This window comes from Cynocephalus volans, chromosome 4 (genome assembly GCF_027409185.1).
Source record: "Cynocephalus volans isolate mCynVol1 chromosome 4, mCynVol1.pri, whole genome shotgun sequence".
Lineage (NCBI taxonomy): Eukaryota > Metazoa > Chordata > Mammalia > Dermoptera > Cynocephalidae > Cynocephalus > Cynocephalus volans.
The window spans coordinates 105,769,579-105,789,983 of record NC_084463.1 but is presented as its reverse complement, the minus strand read 5'-3'; the positions used below and the strand labels follow the sequence as shown (position 1 = coordinate 105,789,983).

Sequence of the window (20,405 nt, the reverse complement as noted above, 5' to 3'; positions counted from 1 at the left end):
GAATAAAAAAAAAAAAATTCTTGTTTTAAGTCACCTAGTTTGGGGTAATTTGTTGCAGCAGTCCTGAGAAACTAATATACATGTCAAAATATCGTCTGGGGGATATTTACATTCCACACTTTATATTTAATGCTTACATTTCATGTTGTGTATTTTGGTGATCAGGCGAAAAATGTTACAATATAAAAGTAAAAATGTGTGCATATACTTTCCTCTAATAATTCCTTCAGTACAGATTTATTTTTCAATAATGCTTTATACAAAAAAATAAAAATACCCAGTCAATATAATAAGATGCTCATATAACTTTTTTAAACAACAAAAGTGTGTAAACAAACATTGTTATCAATAGGTGACTGCTTAAATAAATGTGGCAAGCATACAAATGAATTTCCTAAAGCCATAAAAAATAATAGATAAAATAAATAAATAGGTCTGTTTGTGCTAATATGAAGCAGTTGCTAAGAGAAATTATTAAATAAACAAATTAAAAAACAAAGACATTTAGAATAATGTGTTTCTACTTTTGTAAATTCCAATATAATTCAATTTTTCCCACAGAAATTATTAGTTGTTTAACTTTCACTTTTCATCTCATTTCATAGAAGACATGAAAACACGCGTAAGCTAAGATTGCATTTTTTTTAAGTTCACACTTAGTAAATTGATAAAAATTAGAATATTATAACATCAAATTTATTGTGGTCCCCAAGCTGTAGCATCTATCCAGATGTCAATGCCCCAATCCTAGTTTTTAGAATTTCAGGTTATCTAAGCAACAAGGAAGATTTGGTTACATTAGAGCTGTCAAGAGTGTCGTGATGCCTTGTGTTATTAAAAAAATAAAAATAGCAGTTTAAAAATCTAAAACATGGAAAACCCTAGAATCTTTTTAGTTTTGAACTTCTTAAATCTTAAAATATTTGCCTTGTATTCTGAATCATTGTCTAGAAGTGGTAAACAGTATCTCCTGAACTTAATGAATTCCCATCTTTGGACACAGGATCTAAACTCCACACACTTCCCCAAGAACTTGTTTATTACTTCTTTCTGGGTTCCCAGGAAAATGGTCTTGCAGAGATCTGTAACCAAAGATTCCACTACAAAACTTACTTTTATAACCATAACGCTTAATGGAACATTCTTGGAATTGTCCTTTTGTAAAAGGTTCTTGTCAGATGCTGGAATTAATTGAGACAAGCAGAAGATTTGACTCCAGGAGGTTTTATAAGTACAAAGTTAGTTAAAATGCATATCAACATTTAAAACCTAGGAGCTTCTCATTTTTACCTTTTACTTTGAAGTTTCTCTGGAATTGGAGATCATGTTTCCTATACGTATTCTTTAGGCCTACAAAAAAGCAACAAGTCCTGCTGTCCAAATGTGAGGCTTCTGAAGTGTTTCTCCTATGTTTTCTTTAAGAAGTTTTATTGTCTCAGGGTGTATATTTAAATCCTTAATCCATTTTGAGTTGATTTTAGTATACGGTGAGAGGTATGGATCTAGTTTCAATCTCCTGCATATCGATATCCAGTTATCCCAGCACCACTTGCTGAAGAGGCAGTCCCTTCCCCAGTCAATAGGCTTGGTGCCTTTGTCAAAGATCAGATGGCAGTAAGTGTGTGGGTTGATTTCTGGATTCTCTATTCTATTCCATTGGTCAGTGTGTCTGTTTTTATGCCAGTACCATACTGTTTTGGTTATTATAGCTTTGTAGTATAGCTTAAAGTCAGGTAGTGTTATGCCTCCAGCTTTATTTTTTTTGCTGAGCATTGCTTTGGCTATTCGTGGTCTTTTATTGTTCCATATAAATGTCTGAATAGTTTTTTCCATTTCTGAGAAAAATGTCTTTGGAATTTTGATGGGGATTGCATTGAATTTGTATATCACTTTGGGTAGTATGGACATTTTCACTATGTTGATTCTTCCAATCCAAGAGCATGGAATATCTTTCCATCTTCTTGTATCCTCTCTAATTTCTCTCAGCAGTGGTTTGTAGTTCTCATTATAGAGATTTTTCACATCCTTGGTTAACTCAATTCCTAAGTATTTTATTTTTTTGGTGGCTATTGTAAATGGGCAGGCTTTCTTGATTTCTCCTTCTGCATGTTCACTATTGGAGAAAAGAAATGCTACTGATTTTTGTGTGTTGATTTTGTATCCTGCTACTGTGCTGAAATCATTTATCAATTCCAACAGTTTTTTTGTAGAGGTTTTAGGCTGTCTGATATATAGGATCATGTCATCTGCAAACAGGGAGAGTTTGACTTCATCTTTTCCAATCTGGATGCCCTATATTTCCTTCTCTTCTCTGATTGCTCTGGCTAGTACTTCCAACACTATGTTGAATAGAAGTGGTGAGAGTGGGCATCCTTGTCTAGTGCCTGTTCTTAAAGGAAAAGCTTTCAGCTTTTCCCCATTCAGGATGATATTGGCTGTGGGTTTGTCATATATGGCTTTAAGTATGTTGAGATACTTTCCCTCTATACCTAACTTATAGAGGGTCTTTGTCATGAATGAGTGCTGAACTTTATCAAATGCTTTTTCAGCATCTATAGAGATGATCATATGGTCCTTGTGTTTGAGTTTATTAATATGGTGTATCACATTTATTGATTTGCGTATGTTGAACCAACCTTGCATCCCTGGGATGAATCCCACTTGATCGTGATGAATAATTTTTCGTATGTGTTGCTGTATTCTGTTTGCTAGTATTTTAGTGAGGATTTTTGCATCTATAGGACTGGGCACAGACTTCATGAATACGACCCCAAAAGCACAGGCAACCAAAGGAAAAATAAACAAATGGGATTATATCAAACTAAAAAGCTTCTGCACAGCAAAAGAAACAATTAACAGAGTTAAAAGACAACCAACAGAGTGGGAGAAAATATTTGCAAAATATACATCTGACAAAGGATTAATATCCAGAATATATAAGGAACTCAAACAACTTTACAAGAAGAAAACAAGCAACCCAATTAAAAAATGGGCAAAAGAGCTAAGTAGGCATTTCTCTAAGGAAGATATCCAAATGGCCAACAGACATATGAAAAAATGCTCAACATCACTCAGCATCCGGGAAATGCAAATCAAAACCACATTGAGATACCATCTAACCCCAGTTAGGATGGCTAAAATCCAAAAGACTCTGAACGATAAATGCTGGCGAGGCTGCGGAGAAAAAGGAACTCTCATACATTGTTGGTGGGACTGCAAAATGGTGCAGCCTCTATGGAAAATGGTATGGAGGTTCCTTAAACAATTGCAAATAGATCTACCATACGACCCAGCCATCCCACTGTTGGGAATATACCCAGAGGAATGGAAATCATCAAGTCGAAGGTATACCTGTTCCCCAATGTTCATCGCAGCACTCTTTACAATAGCCAAGAGTTGGAACCAGCCCAAATGCCCATCATCAGATGAGTGGATACGGAAAATGTGGTACATCTACACAATGGAATACTACTCAGCTATAAAAACGAATGAAATACTGCCATTTGCAACAACATGGATGGACCTTGAGAGAATTATATTAAGTGAAACAAGTCAGGCACAGAAAGAGAAATACCACATGTTCTCACTTATTGGAGGGAGCTAAAAATTAATATATAAATTCACACACACCCATACATACACACACACAAACCGGGGGGGGGGGGAAGAAGATATAACAACCACAATTATTTGAAGTTGATACAACAAGCAAACAGAAAGGACATTGTCGGGGGGGAGGGGGGGAGGGAGAAGGGAGGGAGGTTTTGGTGATGGGAAGCAATAATCAGCTACAATGTATATCGACAAAATAAAATTTAAAAATAAATAAATAAATAAATAAATAAAAAAAAAAACAAAAAACAAATGTGAGGCTTCTGCAGTAGGGATAATAAAATAGTGACTTTAAATTTAATTTTAAATTTCCCTGTCCCTCTTACTCCTTCCAAACAATCTTCTCCACTTCCCACCTTCCACTTGGACACACATATTAAAATACTCACTAATACCTACACACGCCTTGGCCTTGCCTTGGCAAAGTAAGTAGTAGTCTACCACACATGATGGGGGGCAAGTTGTTTTTTCTTATGTTTTCTTCATATGGAAACATTCCACCCATCTTATGTGCATTCAATGTGTAGTGTTGTTTACATACGTTACCACATATAATTTTCCCAGTCACTCTATCAGGTATAGAGGGCAGACACCGTTATTTTTATTTCACATGGAATAATTGCCTTGCTTTGGAGTTACTGAAACCAAGAAGGTCTCCTGTATTGTACCTTCTCTGACCAAGGATAAATATCTTGGCAGCCAGTCAGCCAGTCTGACATATTTCTACAACTCGCCAATTCCCCCAGGAAGTGCATCCACTGAACATTTCTTACTCATACGCACAACTTCTGGGTTATCAGACAAGTTTCTGACCATGGGCGATAGTTATGGGCTCCTTTCTCCAGCAGCCATATTTGGTTACTTTGTCCCGAAACTCCTTGGTTTTCACTCCATAAATAATAGGATTAAGCATTGGAGGTACAAGGAAGTAGAGATTACCAAGAATCGTATGAACGTGGGGTGGAATGCCTCTGCCAAAGCGGTGAGTGAGAAAAGAGAAAAGTGAGGGAGTGTAAGAGATAAGCATGACGCAGATGTGTGTGGTGCAGGTGTTGACTGCTTTGTGGTGGGCTTCTTTAGAAGACAGTCGCATGACAGCCTGGATGATCAGCACGTAAGATGAGGCAATAGCTGAGATGTCAAGCCCAGCAACCAGCAAGGCCACCACCAGACCATATATCCGGTTGACGGTGGTGTCCACACACACCATCTTCACCACAGCCATGTGCTCACAGTAGGTGGTGGGGATGATGCGATGGGCATAGTAGGGCATCTGGTGGAGAAGGAGAGGCATGGGGAGAATAAAGAGAATGGCTCTCACCAAACTCACTAGGCCAATGAGCCCAATGCGACTATTGGAAAGGATGGTGGCATAGCGCAGGGGCTCACAGATGGCCACATAACGGTCAAAGGCCATGGTCATCAAGACAGCCGACTGCATGGCAGAGATGGAGTGGATGAAGAACAGCTGGACCAGGCAGGCTTCATAGCTGATCTCACTCTGGCCAAACCAGAAAATGCAAAGCACCTTGGGTATGGTGGTTGTGGACATGCCCAGGTCCGTGAGGGCCAACAGGCAGAGGAGCAAGAACATGGGCTTGTGCAGGGAGCGCTCTGTGAAGATGGTGAAGAGGATGGTGCAGTTCCCCAGCATGGTGACCAAGTACATGGAAGAGAAGGGAATAGATATCCATCTGTGTTTGTCCTCCATCCCAGGAATGCCTTGGAGAATGAAGAAAGAAGGGTGGCCCTGCGTCGCATTGCAGGCAGTCATGGTGGCACCTTAGTGAAGTACCTGGGAGAAGCAATGCAAAAAACTACATGGGCTTCAATTAAAAATAAAAAACAGTTTCAAAATGGAAAACAAAGACTGGAATGATAAGATACACAAAAATATTTCTTTTTATATAGTATAGTAGAATACTGTAATATTGCAGTAATGATAGTGCAGTATAACAGCATTAGTATCTAAATAATATACTTTATGATATATGTTTTATTAAGGAAAATTGGTTCATTATTTATTAAAATACATTCTTAAATATATAAAAATATATTAAAACATGAATGTGCATCCACTTAAAGAACATAACTTGAAGTATATGGAACAAAAATGAATAGAAATACAAAGGGAAATTGACAATATATAATATCCTTCTTTCAGAAACCAAAAAATAAAGCATGTCAAGCATTTTTTTAATAAAGATAACTTAACAGCTTATAATAGAGTCTTGCATCCAAAAATTAAAGAATACATATTTTCAGCAGACATGGGATCTGAGGGAGTGGGGACTTTTTGATGAGAGCTGTGCAATGGTGATGAAGAATGAAGTAGACAGTGAGGTGCTGGAAAGCTGATGTGCAGAGAGGAGGCCACCAGAATGTGAATGCAAAGCTCCCTGCCCTAGAACCACTTACCTGGAAGTGAGACAGTGCAAGAGTGAGCAGCTGGTCCCAGACACCTCCTGCAAATGTGTATGTGTGAGTGTGCACATATGTATGCAAGTGTACCTCAGCAAACATTCATATGGCTCCTGGAAAGCACACTCATGGCCCCGCATCTCTCCACTCCTTACTTTCAGACACCCAAAATCTATGGTGTAGCCCTTTAAGTAATTTAAGTAAAGGCTGCAGAGTGCCCGGAATAATCTCTTTGCTCTTATTCCCACACACACATCATCACTACTATTATGTGTAAAATTGACCCTGGAGGTTGCCCTGAGCTCCCAGGAGATGAGGTTGATTGATCTTAGGGATTCTGGGAATGTTTCTGTCTTTTCTAGTCCTGGAGGGGCTTGAAGAGAGAGAGAGGGTAAAGTTAAAGCTGATCTGCTAGTCGGTTTGGAGCTATATGGTTTGGCATCCTAAAGGCCCTCATTCCCAAGCATGTGCAGGTGTGTGAGCCAGGGAGGGACTTACTCTGTGCTTGAAGTAACCATGCCCATGAAGGCATCAGAGGTACAATCTGTGTCGATGGATTTACTGGCATAACAGTGTTAGCAGCCTCAAATTCTGTCTACCCCTAGCTTCTTTCTGATTTTCACCCTCTAAACTTTGTCGCAGGCCCGTGGCTTTTTCCTAGACATTTCCTGCACATCTTCTGAATATGCATATGGCCTGCCCCGGCACAAATCACTGAAGGACTTACTTTAAACTCATTGACCTATCACAATCCCCCACACCTCACACTACCCCCATAAATGTACCAGAACTGAGATGCAAATCTCCCATCTTCTCACAATGGCCACCTTGTAATTAAATTTTTTTTCTCTACTGCAAAGACTTGTGCTTTGGTGATTGGCTTTCCATGGCACATGGGCAAACAAATCTCACTCAGTTCAGTAACAACAAAATCAAGCGAAAACTAAACAGAAGCAGGATTTAAGAGACCTAGGTTGTAAATCATGATGTAGTGCATGTTCTGCCTACAGACAGGTACTGTAGAGTGACTTTGTCCAGAATCAGGTGCCAGTAAGAGGGAAGCAAGTGCAGAGAAAAGTGAGTGACAAATTAAATGGTCTGGGACAATGAATTGTCAATGGAAATGTATATAAACAGACAGGCACAGTTGCAGTCGGTTATAGACACATACTCACAATCCCTGAATACAACTTCTTAAAAAACTTTTTTGCAGAGTATCTCCCAAAGCTCTATCAGGTTCCTTCTGCTATTGCCCAGAGGACTGTCACCTCTCCAGTCAAATTTTTTAATGTTGCGCTTTGGGTAACCACACCAATCTGGAATAATAGCCCGGTCTGATTTCTTCCCAAATCCTGTATCTCTATCACTAGCATTATGTGTGGCACATAATAGGCCACACTATCACTAGCATTATGTGTGATACATATATAATAAGTATCAAATAAATGAATAAATAAATAAATAAATGCATAATTAAATTCGTTTAAAAATAAACTAAAAATGTATCCTTGTTCATGATCTCTTATTTGTTTTTGTTTTCTTGTATGTATAAAAACTAAAACACAACTACATGTGAAAGCTTTCCCTTCTTGTTAAATGAATTTATAAATTCAAGGCAAGGCCAAACAAATTTTAATAGTTTATTTTGCTTGGAATCTGGACAAAATGTCATGATATTTTCAAATCTACCAATGCCAAACCTAGTTTATTTTTATTTTAATCTATTTTGGACACACAATAGTTGTAAAGTATATTCTAACTTGCTTCCAGGTATATACAATATAGATTAAAAAACAAAATGTTTACAAAAACAGTAAGATCCTCCTGTGTAGTTCATCTTCATGGCATTTGTTTTTCTAATCCTTCAGAAATAAATTGTATCATTAGAATTCCCATAGCATTTTACACTTTCTAATACTTTTACTACTTAGGTATGAATCCCAATATAATATGTAGTATTGTTGGGCATATTTTTAAGCTTTATATAAATGATATTATGTCATGTCATTTTTCTGCATCTTGGGTTTTGTTTAACATTGTGTTTGTGAGATATGCTCACGTTGAGACATGTAGGTCTAGTTAAGTATTTATTAATTCAATAAAATGTATTTATTACTACTATATTGGAGGTACTATGTGGCACTATTATATTTTACTAAGTTTAATTCATTCATCTATTTGAATAGATGAAAGACACTGTTTAATTCATTCATTCTTGTTTGGTGAATATCTAGAATTGTTTACAATTAATAATAATAATAATAATGTTAATACTCTTATGCAAAAGTTAGTAGAAAAATGGAATTAAAAGAGAATACAAATTTTTCCATGAGCTTTTGGAAGACCCCTTATACAAGGCTATTTTTTTTCCTTGTGGAGTAATCTCTAAGGCATATATTTAAAAGTAAAATGTCTGGTTGCAGGTTATGCATATCTCTAACTTTGCTCAATATTAATAATTTTATCTTGAAAGTAGTTGATTAATATTTACAATCCCACTGAATACGTGAATAGTGTTTATATTCCTGTATAGTCTCACTAATTGTAAGTAGTATCTAATTTTTATTCTAATTTTGTCACTCTGAGGAGTGCAAAATAGTCTTTATTTGCATTTTATTTAATATCTGGATGATTGAGCATTGTTTTGTAAATTTATTGGATATTTATGTTTCATCTTCTGATAAATGCATGTCCTTATCTTTCACTATTTCTATTTTTCTTATTTTTTTCTATCAGTCTTTATATCCATGAACTTTGTACTCTCTCTCTCTCTCCATTTATTTATTTATTTATTTATTTATTTAATTTATTTTTTTAAGGTAAACCATCCAAGCAGTTTTTATTCATTAATATTCATAAATAGACACAGAAGCTTCATTAGAGATTTCAATTGTCCTTTTCAGTTTGAATGTGGAGTACTAGGAAAGCTGCTTGCTTATCAAGGTATGAGAAGCAGAGATCACCCCTGCACTGCTACCTACGTTTAACTGTTAGAAGTAAAATTTAGTTAAGTGGAAATGATTATCACGTATATTTTCTCTCTTCCTTTTGAATGTAACAACGTAAAAAGAGTGACAGACCTGAAATTACAATCACCAAACAAATCCAAGACAGTCGTTGTCCACTTTCATTGGCAAACAGAGCACAGAGGACATTGTCTGCGAATTGGGATGTCATCAAAGAGGAGATGGTGGAGGCTCATTTCCTTTATTACTCTCTTTTAAATTTTGGTTTTCTAAAACAACATTTAAAGTCATAATATCTCCACAGCGCGTAGCACCAAAATCTGCCATATACCCCTGTTCATCCTTGTCTGCAGATGAGCTCTCTCTTCACACACTAAAGTGGACAGAAGGAGCTCCTGGACAAATAGGCTGCGGTCTGCAGGTTTGCTTTCCATGGACTGGTGCTCTGTTTCAGACATTTTAGGATCATTCAACCTTGTTAGAAGAAATTGGGAGTTCTGGAGAGTGTGTTGACTGCTTTCTTTATTAGCTGAGTTGGTTGTTGCTGTGGATTGTGTGATTGTAGTGGTGAAACTATTCCTGTTAGTATTCTGGGTTGCAATTGTGTGCAGTCTCCAGTTGCCTGCTGCCTGGGCATGCCGCCGTTCTATGGCAGCTGCATCTGCAGTTATTGTTAACTGAGAGGCGGTAGGGCCAGAAGAATGAAGCTGTCCTGCAGAATGTCTCACTCTTGGTAACTGAGATGAAAGCTCATCTATAAGATCCATGGCTTCTCTATTGCTTGGAGAATATGAATTCTGAGAAGAAGAAAGTCTACCAGTAGAACTGCTAGTAAGTGCATGTTTGACCTACGAGCACGAGGACCTCCTAATCCCTGGCCAGGGTGAAACATTCTATGTACATGTCATACACCATTCGATTCATCCAAATCTCCAGGGGTTCTGTGTTCAAGTGTAAGACGAGCTGCAAAGTCATCCATGACATGATTAGGATCGCCTCCAGGTAACGCTACACATATTGGACAAATCACTTCTGTTGATGTTTCTGCATGTTCCTAAGTAATGTGTTCTTGAAGAGAGGGCTCCATATAGCCCATTTTTCCACAATAGGGACAAGTAAAGGACTGTGGCTGCTCTATAGAGAAAGCTTCCTCACCACAGTACAAATCAAAATCTACCCTTGTTAATATGCATTGCATTGGGTAGTCGGTTGTGTGCCTTGTTGTCTTTGAACCACTTTCACAATAAGAAGCACACAGATCATAATCGTAGCAAATTAAATACTTATATCTGTGACCTCGAAAGTTTCCTTTTAAACATGCATCACAACTGACACCTTCATGTCAGGACATCCTAGTTCGGATGGTGGTGGTGTGGCCCCTGCTGGGCTCTGGCTGGGCTCCGGCTGCAGTGTCCCCTGAGGGGTCCTGGCACTGCCCGTACAGGCCGCCTCTCCATTTATTTAATAGATCTCTTAGAAATATCTTTCAATTACCTTCTTTTCTTAACATAGATACCATGCACATTTTTGTCAGGTTTATTGTAAGTACCCTAGATTTTATTGCTATTATAAATTATAACTTTGAGAATATATATTTCCAATGATGGCTGTATATAACAATTCAATTGATTTTTTGTTTGTTTGTTTATTTACCTCAAACTCAGCAAATTTCTTAAAATACCATTAGTTCTAAAAATATATCATTAGAGTCTGATGGGTTTACTCTGCAGAAAATTGTGTCATTTGTTAATAATAATATTTTATGTGTGTGATTCTTAAATGTTTATTCATTTTTATTGTTCTAGTGTGTCAATTTAGATTCAACACCTAATTGAATAGAAGTGGTAAGAGCAGTTATATTTATGTCTGCCCATATTAAAATTTTCATCTTCCACTCTTTCCAACAAAATACATAGAAAAAAAGTAAACAACAAAACAAACAAAAAAATCCAGAAGTACTAACTATTGTGTAGTGAACTAATTAACTTCACTCAAAGAGAGGTATGATCCTTGCCTGATGCTACTGGGAGGTGATCATGTCTAAGCCCCTGGGCTGTCATCCTGCTTAAGAGAAATGTCTTTATTTTGGCTGGGGGCTTTGGCCACCAGATAGTTCATCAATGCGATTTGGGCCTTTGGGTTATGTTGTATTAATTCCAACTTCCAGAGGAACTGAGGACTATAGGTATTACCCAGACCTCCCGGAGGGACTGGAGACTAAGGGTCAGCCATGTGAGTAGTGTGTGATTAAGCCCCAGTAAAAGCTCTGGACACCAAAGGCTCAACTGAGCATCACTGGCTGGCAATACTCTGCATATAGTTACACGTTGTGACCAAGAAGAGGTAGCATCATCCATGCCTTCACAGGGAAAAGATGACCAGAAACTCCACATTTGGACTCCTCCTGGATTCTGCTCTGTGCTTCTCTTCTCTTTGCTGATTTTGTTCTGTATCTTTTCACTTTAATAATACTGTATTCATAAATATATCCCCTTCCTGACTTCTGTGAAATTGTTCTAAAGAGTTATTAAACCTTAAGGTGACCATGATGACCTCCCAAATTGTATCTAGCTGTTCTGAAGTGAGGGTGATCCTGGGAACCCCCACACTTGTAGGTGATATCTGAAGCAAGGGCAGTCTAGTGGGACTGTTCCCTTGGAACTTGCCATTTGGCTAACCCCAGGTGACTGTAAACACTGGGTAGAAAAGCATTGTCTTAATTTTACTAGACCATTATTAATCATAAGGAAAATTATTTATGTTAGATATTGGTCTAGTTATTTATTGTTGTATAATGAGCCATTCTAAAGTGTAGTAGCTTAAAACAACTGCCTTTATTTTGTTCACAAATCTTAATTTTTAGGCAGGGCTCAGCAAGGCCAGTTTGTTTCTCCTCCCTTAGCTGCTGGTGGGAGCAGCTTGAGGGCTCTAGCATCAGATAGAGAAGCTCAAAGGCCGGTGGCTTGACTGATGACGAGACTGTTTCAAAGAGAGTGTAGCGTCTGGTCTGGGAGGAATCCAATAGCTAAGGGTGAGATCACCTACGAGTCCTCATTCACCTTCCTCCAGCTCTATAGGATGTCATGGCAGCTTCAGGAAAGCTGGACTTCTCACATGCAAAGATACTGAAAGAGAGAGAGAGAAAGGGAGGAACACAGGAGAGGGAGGAAGAGAGAGAGAAGGAAAAGGAGGAGGAGAAGGGAGGAAGGAAGGAAAGGAGGGAGAACAGGAGGGGGAGGAAGAAGGAAGGGGTGCGGGAGGGGGGAAATCAGTCTGTATTTCTTACTACGACTTGGCTTCACAAGTCACACAGTGTCACTTCCACCACATTCTAGTCACTAAAGTTGAGTCACTAAGGCCAGTCCATATTTAAAAGGAGGGAACATAGCCTGCACCTCTCAGTGGAGTGCCAAGATGACCTTGTAAGAAGACCATATGGGATGGAATGCATTGGTGTAATCATATTTTTATAATCTGGCACAGACATCATTAAACTTTAAAAATGTTTCTAAGGCAAATTCAAATTATAGCTATACATGCATAAATATAGATATATAGATATAGATTCCAGTACTCCTAGAATCACCTGTTTCCCTGATCCTTCAAAAAGTGATTAAGCCCAATTACAACCCAATAAGAATTCTATAAAAATCCTCTCTCAACTCTCTAAGAATCCTCTCTCAACTGTCCCATTGTTATCCTTTGAGAGAAATTTGGATGTGCACAAGATTTTTTTATTTATGAGCGATGTAAAAACAAAAAGCAAAATCCCGAATAGCCAATGGTTGGCATTTCTTGATTAATATAAGTAGGCTTACGAACAAATTTCAGACTCAAAAATTGTCTTCCCGAAAACTTCCTGAACCAGGCCAAAAAGGGAAAAGACTATTGAGGAACTTAAACCTGTTCAGCTTATACACTTCAGTTTGCCATCAAATGAAGCCAGAAGATGCAAAAATGTGATTGGAAAAGACTAATTGACATGATTCTGAAAATTATTTAGAGGTGGTAATACTTTTAATATCCCTCAGACCCTCCCTCTGAACCAACCTGTAAGTGTAACATTTTTCCAAATCCTATTCAGGTATTAAAAAAAAAAAAAAAAAAAAAAAAAAAAAAAAAACCTATCACTTGCAGCAACTTAGATGGAATTGGAAACCATCATAACATGTCAAGTAAGCCAGGCACAGAAACACAAATAGCACATGATATTACTCAGACATGAAATCTAAAAGAAAATAAAAATAAAAATAAAATAAAAATGTGGTTCTTACAAAACTACAAAGTCTAATAATGATTACCGGAGGCCAGGAGGGGAGGGTGGTCAAGGGGCAGGAGAAGTTGTGGACTTACAGATACAAACACGGTATTTATCCTCAGTGAATCATTATACAGTATATGCATATATTGAAGCAACACACTGTACTACACACTGTACTCCACAAAAATGTACAAGTAAATTTTAAAATTTAAAAAGGAGTTAACTGTACATTATATATCAATTGGGAATTATATTATTTATTCTATCATGCTGGTTAAAATGATAAACTGACTGGAGCTGTTTAAGATTAGCACCAACAGTTAAGGATCCCCTTCTCTCACCAGCCACTGGTTTACCCTCTACCAAATAATCTTAAAAGAGGAGAGTGGATATTTTAGAAACAGCATCAGAAAAAAGATTACACATGATCCTCACTGGAGAAGATTTCTCAGGTACCATTTACAACCAGCAAAGCAGTAAAAGCTCCAAGGGATTGATTCTTGCATACATGTTTCCATCCAACAGTGTATTGTCCCTTTCCAATGAAAACTACTGTATTAGCAAATCTACAGCTATTGGAATCTTAAACTGAGGATTCTTCAGGATCCTCCAGAAGCAGATGCTCTGGAGAGCAATGGCTTACCTAAAATTTTCTGATGAACAGATAATGACACAAAGTGCATGGCTTGTGGCCAAGACAACAGAACTAGATTGATTTTTTTTTATATACCTTTGTTCTTCTTTTTTTTTTGTTTTATTATTAATTGTTGTCGACCAGTACCTGAGGGGAGACAGTGGACAATGAAGAGAGACATGCTTATGGGATTAGGAGGTCCATACAGTCTGATGACCTGTAAGGTGTTTGAGTTTATTTTAAGTTCCTTTTTATAAGCCAGTGAAAATAATAAATTGTACTGATTAAGTCAGACATGTCTGGTACAAAGCTGTCTACAGAACTTTTTCTGCTGCCATGGCACTTGAGAGTTCATAGCTAACTGCTTATCAGCAAAATAAGAGCATAAGCTTCTCTTTTACAACGACTTCAGGGTCCTCAGTTAGATCAAAGTCAGACCTCAAAGGGAGCGAGAAGGGGGAAACAAGCAAAACGGGAAGCCAGCCTTGGTGGCCTATTCCCTAGAATAGCAAGGACTCTGTCAGTTTGTAATTCAATATGCCACAATTAATATTGCTTATTGTCTTAATTTGGTGTATCTTAATGGTCACCTAAGAGTTTCTCAATGTTTAAACATATTTTTACTGTAATTGCAGCCTAATCTCATAAAGTGTTTCTCTGCTATCTAACGTAAAAGAAAACTTGTGTGTGTGTGTGAGAGAGACAGAGAGACAGAGAGACAGAGAGACAGAGAGACAGAGACAGAGACAGAGAGAGACCACAGCTGCTCCTTTAAATCTGATTTTTGAATTTGTCATCCCCCACACAATCCCACTTCATAAAGTTATTAACTCTTCCTTTAAAGATTTGAGAAGACAGCTTTTCTTTCATAAGTTCCTCATGGTATTGCATTTTTCTCATACCATTAACTTCAACCTTCAGTGTTTTAAGGATTGGACCCTGATCCAAAGTCAACATGATAACTTAGAAGGTTTCATTACATCATTTGCAGTGAATCCAAGGTCAGTAGGGGCAGTAACAAATATTGGGACTATTTTTATTCCAATTGTGAGTATCTTCATATACTCTCTAGTCTGCTTTACAGGTGCTATTTCAATCCCAAGAAAATTTTCTTTCCATGAAAAATCAAAAATTGTCTCACTTCTAATGCAGTACACATTAATGCAGTTTTTGTTCCACTGGAGGGTTTTTGCTTTCCTGACACACAGAAATCTATCTTGTGTATAAGGGGTAATTCCAAGAGATTTTTAGATATTTAAATCCTGTAGCCTTCCAGAGAACCATACTTTCCTGTGAAGAGCACCTGGATGGACTTCCAAAATGAACACTTGTAGTACTCAGGAAGCTCCTAGGAGAAGTAACTGACCTCTTCCTGTGTACTGTCTCAGGCTGCTCTTCCCATACTAGGGAAATTACAACTAACCATTTTCCTCTTTGCTGGCCAAAGAGACATATTCACCACATTTAAGACTTTCTGTTGTACCAATTTGAACACCACTTTTTGGGTGAAACAGACTGTCACTAGGCTAAAGAAAAAAACCTCCTGCATCTCAAAAATATATTAAAATGGATTTTGGATTCTTTTGCTTGTTTGTTTGGTGGCCTGAGTTTGGTGATATAGGTTCCTGGTTCCAGAGACTATTATATGGACTAATAGTCATTGACTTTCTGATAATTGTACTGCAATTGTTCAATGCATGCAGTCTGGAGTCTTAAATACTGCTGAATGTCTATTGTCATATCACATAATGCAACAGATTATCCTTTAATAAAAGAAACATTCAGGACTAACTACAGGCTGTTTTCTGAGCAACCTGATTAATAAAATTCTGACAATGGTTTATTGGGAATACAGATATTAATGGTTTGCAGGCTGAGTTTATCTGCTTTTGGCCAAAAGAAGATACCAAGAGATTTAAGAAAAAGCCTGCCAGCAGTCAGATCACATTGTCCCAGCTGAAAAATAACAAGGCCTAAAGGATATAAATGATACATGGACAGGCAATTCTGTGACAAAGTCTGGAACAAGGTAGAGAAAAGACCCATCATAACTCTTCTGGCTAACATGAGTCACTGCTTCTTCTTCACTGATGTTAACTCAAGCCCACTTTTGTCTTCATATTTCCTGGATAAAAAAATATTAAAATACAATCTCAAATTACCCACATTTTCTTGACCACATCCAATTTAGAATTCCTCCAAATTTCCAAGTTCCCTCCTTAAAATTATCAAGCACAAGCTCACACTGTATAAGAATCTCCTCATCATTAGGGAAATGCAAATCAAAACCACTTTGAGATACCATCTCACTCTAGTTAGGTTGGCTAATATCCAAAAGACTGAGAATGATAAATGCTGGTGAGGTTGCAGAGAAAAAGAAAACCTCCTTCACTGGTGGTGGGACTGCAAAATGGTGCAGCCTTTATGGAAAATGGTATGTACATTCCTCAAACAATTACAGATAGATCTATCATATGACCCAGCTATTCTACTGCTGGGTATACACCCAGAAAAATGGAAATCATCATGTTGAAGGGATACCTGTACTGCCATGTTTATTGCAGCACTATTTACAATAGCCAAGGGTTGGAACCAGTCTAAATGCCCATCATCAGTGAGTGGATCAACTACATTGTATGTTGATAATGGAAAATTAAAAAAAAAAAATAAATAAATAAAAAGGAACCATGAGCTGTGGTTTTCTCTTACTATCATCTTGGCTTCCTGTGACTTTGGGCTGCCCATCATGCCCAAGAATTTGCTTCATCTCCCTAGTGGGGGCCAATGAAATGAGGGTGCTGAGCTCTGGTATTTGGTCAATTCATTTGAACCGAAATCTTATGGATATTGAAACAAGAAAAAGTCTTAGAAAAGGTTTGCTTCATAGAATTTTCACCAAAGAGGGCAACTTACTTTTATCAGTGATTCTTTAGCAAAGAGAGTTAGGCCACCTCCATGAACTGAGAACAATTTTGTAGAATTTACAGTCAGTTAAATTGCTAGTATTTTCGCATGGGTTTTCACCCTGGCCAAAGTTTTCTTTCCATTATGGCTGTTCATGATATCACAAACCTCTACATTTTATTAGCTTATAGCACTGCTTAGCTTTATACAATTACACTGCATGAAGACGGTGAGTCAAGCTTCCTTACAAGCTTGCTGCTGTGATGGCATATAATTTGTCAGGCTAACCGATTTTTAAATATGACCCTTAAAACTTGGCAACAATTTGGGCCAGCCCCGTGGCTCACTCGAGAGAGTGCAGCACAGGTAGCGCCAAGGCCACGGGTTCGGATCCTATATAGGGATGTCCGGTGAACTCACTGGCTGAGCGTGGTGCAGACCACACTGTGCCGAGGATTGTGATCCCCTTACCAGTCAAAAAAAAAAAAAGTCAACAATTTTGTTTTTCAATTTCTAGGAAAATAAAGTGCAGAAAAGCAAAAGAGAAACATTCTCTTTTCAAAGGTTGTTAAATGGAAAAAATCAGTGGAGCAGACAATATTATTAGTGGTGGAAAAAGTCAAATAAATCACTGTTATTCTAAAAAAAAAAAAAAAAAAAAAAAATCCCCTCCAAGAATCCCCTCCCAACTTCTGTGTTGCCCAGTAGTTCTTCTGGAATGCTTTCTCTGTTACTGTGGCAGGATTAACAAAGCTAATTTTTGAGTATAGATATGTTCCTCTTGGTCTTAGGTTAGTGAGTTTTAATAATTTCCAACAGAGGAGATGGTCTTCACAGTTTTTATTTTTTCTTTCCTCTATATATGAAGCAAGATCTTACAATTAATTTTCGTTGGGATTTTTTTCACAGAAATCTCATAGCTGCTCAACACAGGAACCACGAGATCAAAAATAGATCTTAACTTATGGACATGTTGTACCTTTTTGCCTAGCCTAGAATCAAGATGGATCATAAAATAATGATTACTTCACTGTAAGAAAAAAAAATAGAATTATCTTAACATGCACATATTTTCCTCTTTGTTCCCATAATATCATTTACACTGCATCACTGCAATTGCCATATGCCATTGTAATTCTTCTCTCCTTAGAATATGAATATCCTAAAGTCTGGCACTGTGCCTTGTTCACCTGTAAAATTATATTATACCTGGTACATAGTTGAGCTTCAATAAATATTTTTGAATGGATGCTCAGCTATAATAAATAAATGAACAGTGTTTCTAAAGTTCTTGCAAAATGTGCGTTCTCTTCAGAAAGTAGGTTAGAGATTTCTAGGGATGGATGGAGAGAGAAATGGGGAGTTATTGCTTAATGATTACAGAATTTCTGTCTGGGGTGATGAAAAGTTTTAGAAATAAATAGTGGTGATATATGCACAATATTGTAAATGTAATTAATGTCACTAAATTGTACACTTAAAAATGGTTAAAATGACAAAGTTTATGTTATATGTATTTTACAACAGCACAATAAATAATTGTAGTTTCTGTTTATATGACATTTATTCATTTAACACCACATTACAAAGTCAACTGTGGATAGGCTGAATCTCAGACCATAGAAAAAGAAAGAGATATGGATACTGACGTTGAAAAGTAGATTGAATGTCTTAGAAGATTGAGAGTTTCTAGTAATAAAACATAGTGAAAAGTTGACTCTGATGAAAAATATCACGTTGTGAGGGAGAATCTACTGGGTGCTTGCATTTATTTCTTCCAGGCAGGGTGGGGGAGGATCAAAAAACAAAAACTGCCAAGTCTTGTGGAAGGTAAGCCTGTGCTAAAACTTGAAGGCCAGCTGTTTAAAGAAGGATTTTTGTCACCTCAACTAACACCCTGGATAGCATTAGCAGGAAACTATCTGCCCTGGAAATTCTAGTATACCCAAAGGGCTATTGACTAATTATGGTAAGCAAAGGGTCAGACTGAGTCCATAGTAGTCCTCAGAATAATTTGTATATCAAACCCATCACTTTTAGAATATCAGGAAAAGAGTCAAAGTCCATCAGTCATGAGGAAAGTATACTAGCTACAAACATCTTTTGAAGTGATTTCCTGAGAAACTAGTGCTATAGCTTTCCTAGGGAATTATGTACTTCCAGGCTTCTCACAAAAAATCACCCCACAGTCATCCCCATCTATTTCAGACATAATCTCAGATCCAGGGATCTTGGACTCACACAGCCATCTCTGGCCTAGGGGTGACACTCTCACTGAAAACACTCTTGGTTTAAAAAATATATTCTTAATCTCTTGAAGTGACAAGTAAATAGTTCTTTTACATTTTTTTCCATACCTTTAGCGCATGGAATTTCTGTACATGATTTTTACTTTCAAGTGTGCAATATTGCCTCTTGACCTAAAGGCCCAGTAAGAGGCCACATAATAACTTCACAGAAAAATGGTATTCTATAGATTTAGCAAGAGTAAACGAGTTGTTCTAAGTACTTCAAAAACTCTTAGGTAATACACAGTGCTGGCTTGTTAGCATTAGCAGAAGCAGCAACCTCTAGTACAAAGGTAAGAGATGCTGAAGAAAGTAAAAGATGAATTATAACTTTTCCCATTGACCTTTGGAGTATGTAGAGGGTATAGCTACCTCCTCCCCATAAAAAAACCAAATATTCTTATGCGGATCTGTTTGGTGTTAATGCCATAGACCAGGGGGTTGAGAACAGGAGGCACGAGAAGGTAGAGATTTGCAAGTACAATGTGGACCTGAGGAGGTACGTGGTGGCCAAAGCGGTGGGTGAAAAAAGAAAAAAAGGCAGGGATGTAGAAGACAAGAATCACACAAATGTGTGCTCCACAAGTGCTAAATGCTCGGAATCGGGCATCCTTGGAGGGCAGTCGCAGCACAGTCCACAGGATCAGGGTATAGGAGGTAGCAATGAGGACCACATCCATGCCCGTGATTGAAAGTGCTACAGTGAGACCATAAATGGTGTTGGTCTTGATGCTGGCACAGGCTAGCTTGGCTATGCCCATGTGCTCACAGTAGGTGTGTGGGATGATGTGGTGACCACAGAAGGGTAAGCGTTCAATGAGGATAACAAAGGGGAAAACAAAGAGAAGGCCACGAAACACACATGCCACACCTATCTTCCCAATCATGGTGGCATTGAGGATGGATGTGTAATGAAGTGGACGGCAGATAGCCACATAGCGGTCAAAAGCCATGGCCAGCAGAACAGCTGACTCCGTGGCAAAGACTGCATGGACGAAAAACATCTGGGTGAGGCAGCCATGGTAGGAAATTGAGTGGGACCTAAGCCAGAAGATTGTTAGCATTTTGGGCAAAGTTGTTGAACAGAGTACGAGGTCAGTGATGGAAAGTAGGCACAGGAAGAGGTACATTGGCTCGTGCAGAGCTCTGTCTGTCATGATGATGTAGAGAATAGTGCCGTTACCAACCAGGGCGAGGACATACATGGAGCAGAAGGGGATGGCAATCCAACCATGTTGGTCTTGCATCCCAGGGATCCCAAGTAGAATAAATGTGGAAGGGTGGAACGCAGTGCCATTGGCGACAGATGCAGAGAGCAT

The 20,405-nt window shown here is 38.0% G+C and overlaps 2 protein-coding genes and 1 pseudogene across 2 annotated transcripts; all 3 read right to left on the bottom strand.

The window, feature by feature from the left end:
- Nucleotides 1-4,408: 4,408 nt before the first annotated feature.
- On the bottom strand, nucleotides 4,409-6,601 carry LOC134376359 (olfactory receptor 52P1-like). Its single transcript, XM_063094941.1, has 2 exons — nucleotides 6,532-6,601; nucleotides 4,409-5,394 (listed from the first exon to the last, which is right to left on the bottom strand). Exons 1-2 carry the CDS (start codon nucleotides 6,599-6,601, stop codon nucleotides 4,409-4,411), a joined length of 1,056 nt encoding a protein of 351 aa, XP_062951011.1.
- A 2,608-nt stretch (nucleotides 6,602-9,209) lies between these two features.
- LOC134377361 (E3 ubiquitin-protein ligase KCMF1-like) lies at nucleotides 9,210-10,350 on the bottom strand (annotated as a pseudogene).
- A 9,104-nt stretch (nucleotides 10,351-19,454) lies between these two features.
- LOC134377165 (olfactory receptor 52D1-like) lies at nucleotides 19,455-20,405 on the bottom strand. Its single transcript, XM_063095781.1, has one exon. The coding sequence runs from the start codon at nucleotides 20,403-20,405 to the stop codon at nucleotides 19,455-19,457; it is 951 nt and encodes a 316-aa protein (XP_062951851.1).

What these genes read in the sequence shown, in the direction of transcription:
- LOC134376359 (XM_063094941.1), bottom strand. Translation starts at nt 6,601, where the DNA reads ATGCCAGTAAATCCATCGACACAGATTGTACCTCTGATGCCTTCATGG. An exon ending in ATGGTTACTTCAAGCACAGA is followed by an intron (nt 5,395 to 6,531) that starts GTAAGTCCCTCC and finishes TACTTCACTAAG; the next exon opens with GTGCCACCATGACTGCCTGC.
- LOC134377165 (XM_063095781.1), bottom strand. Translation starts at nt 20,405, where the DNA reads ATGCTCTCTGCATCTGTCGCCAATGGCACTGCGTTCCACCCTTCCACA.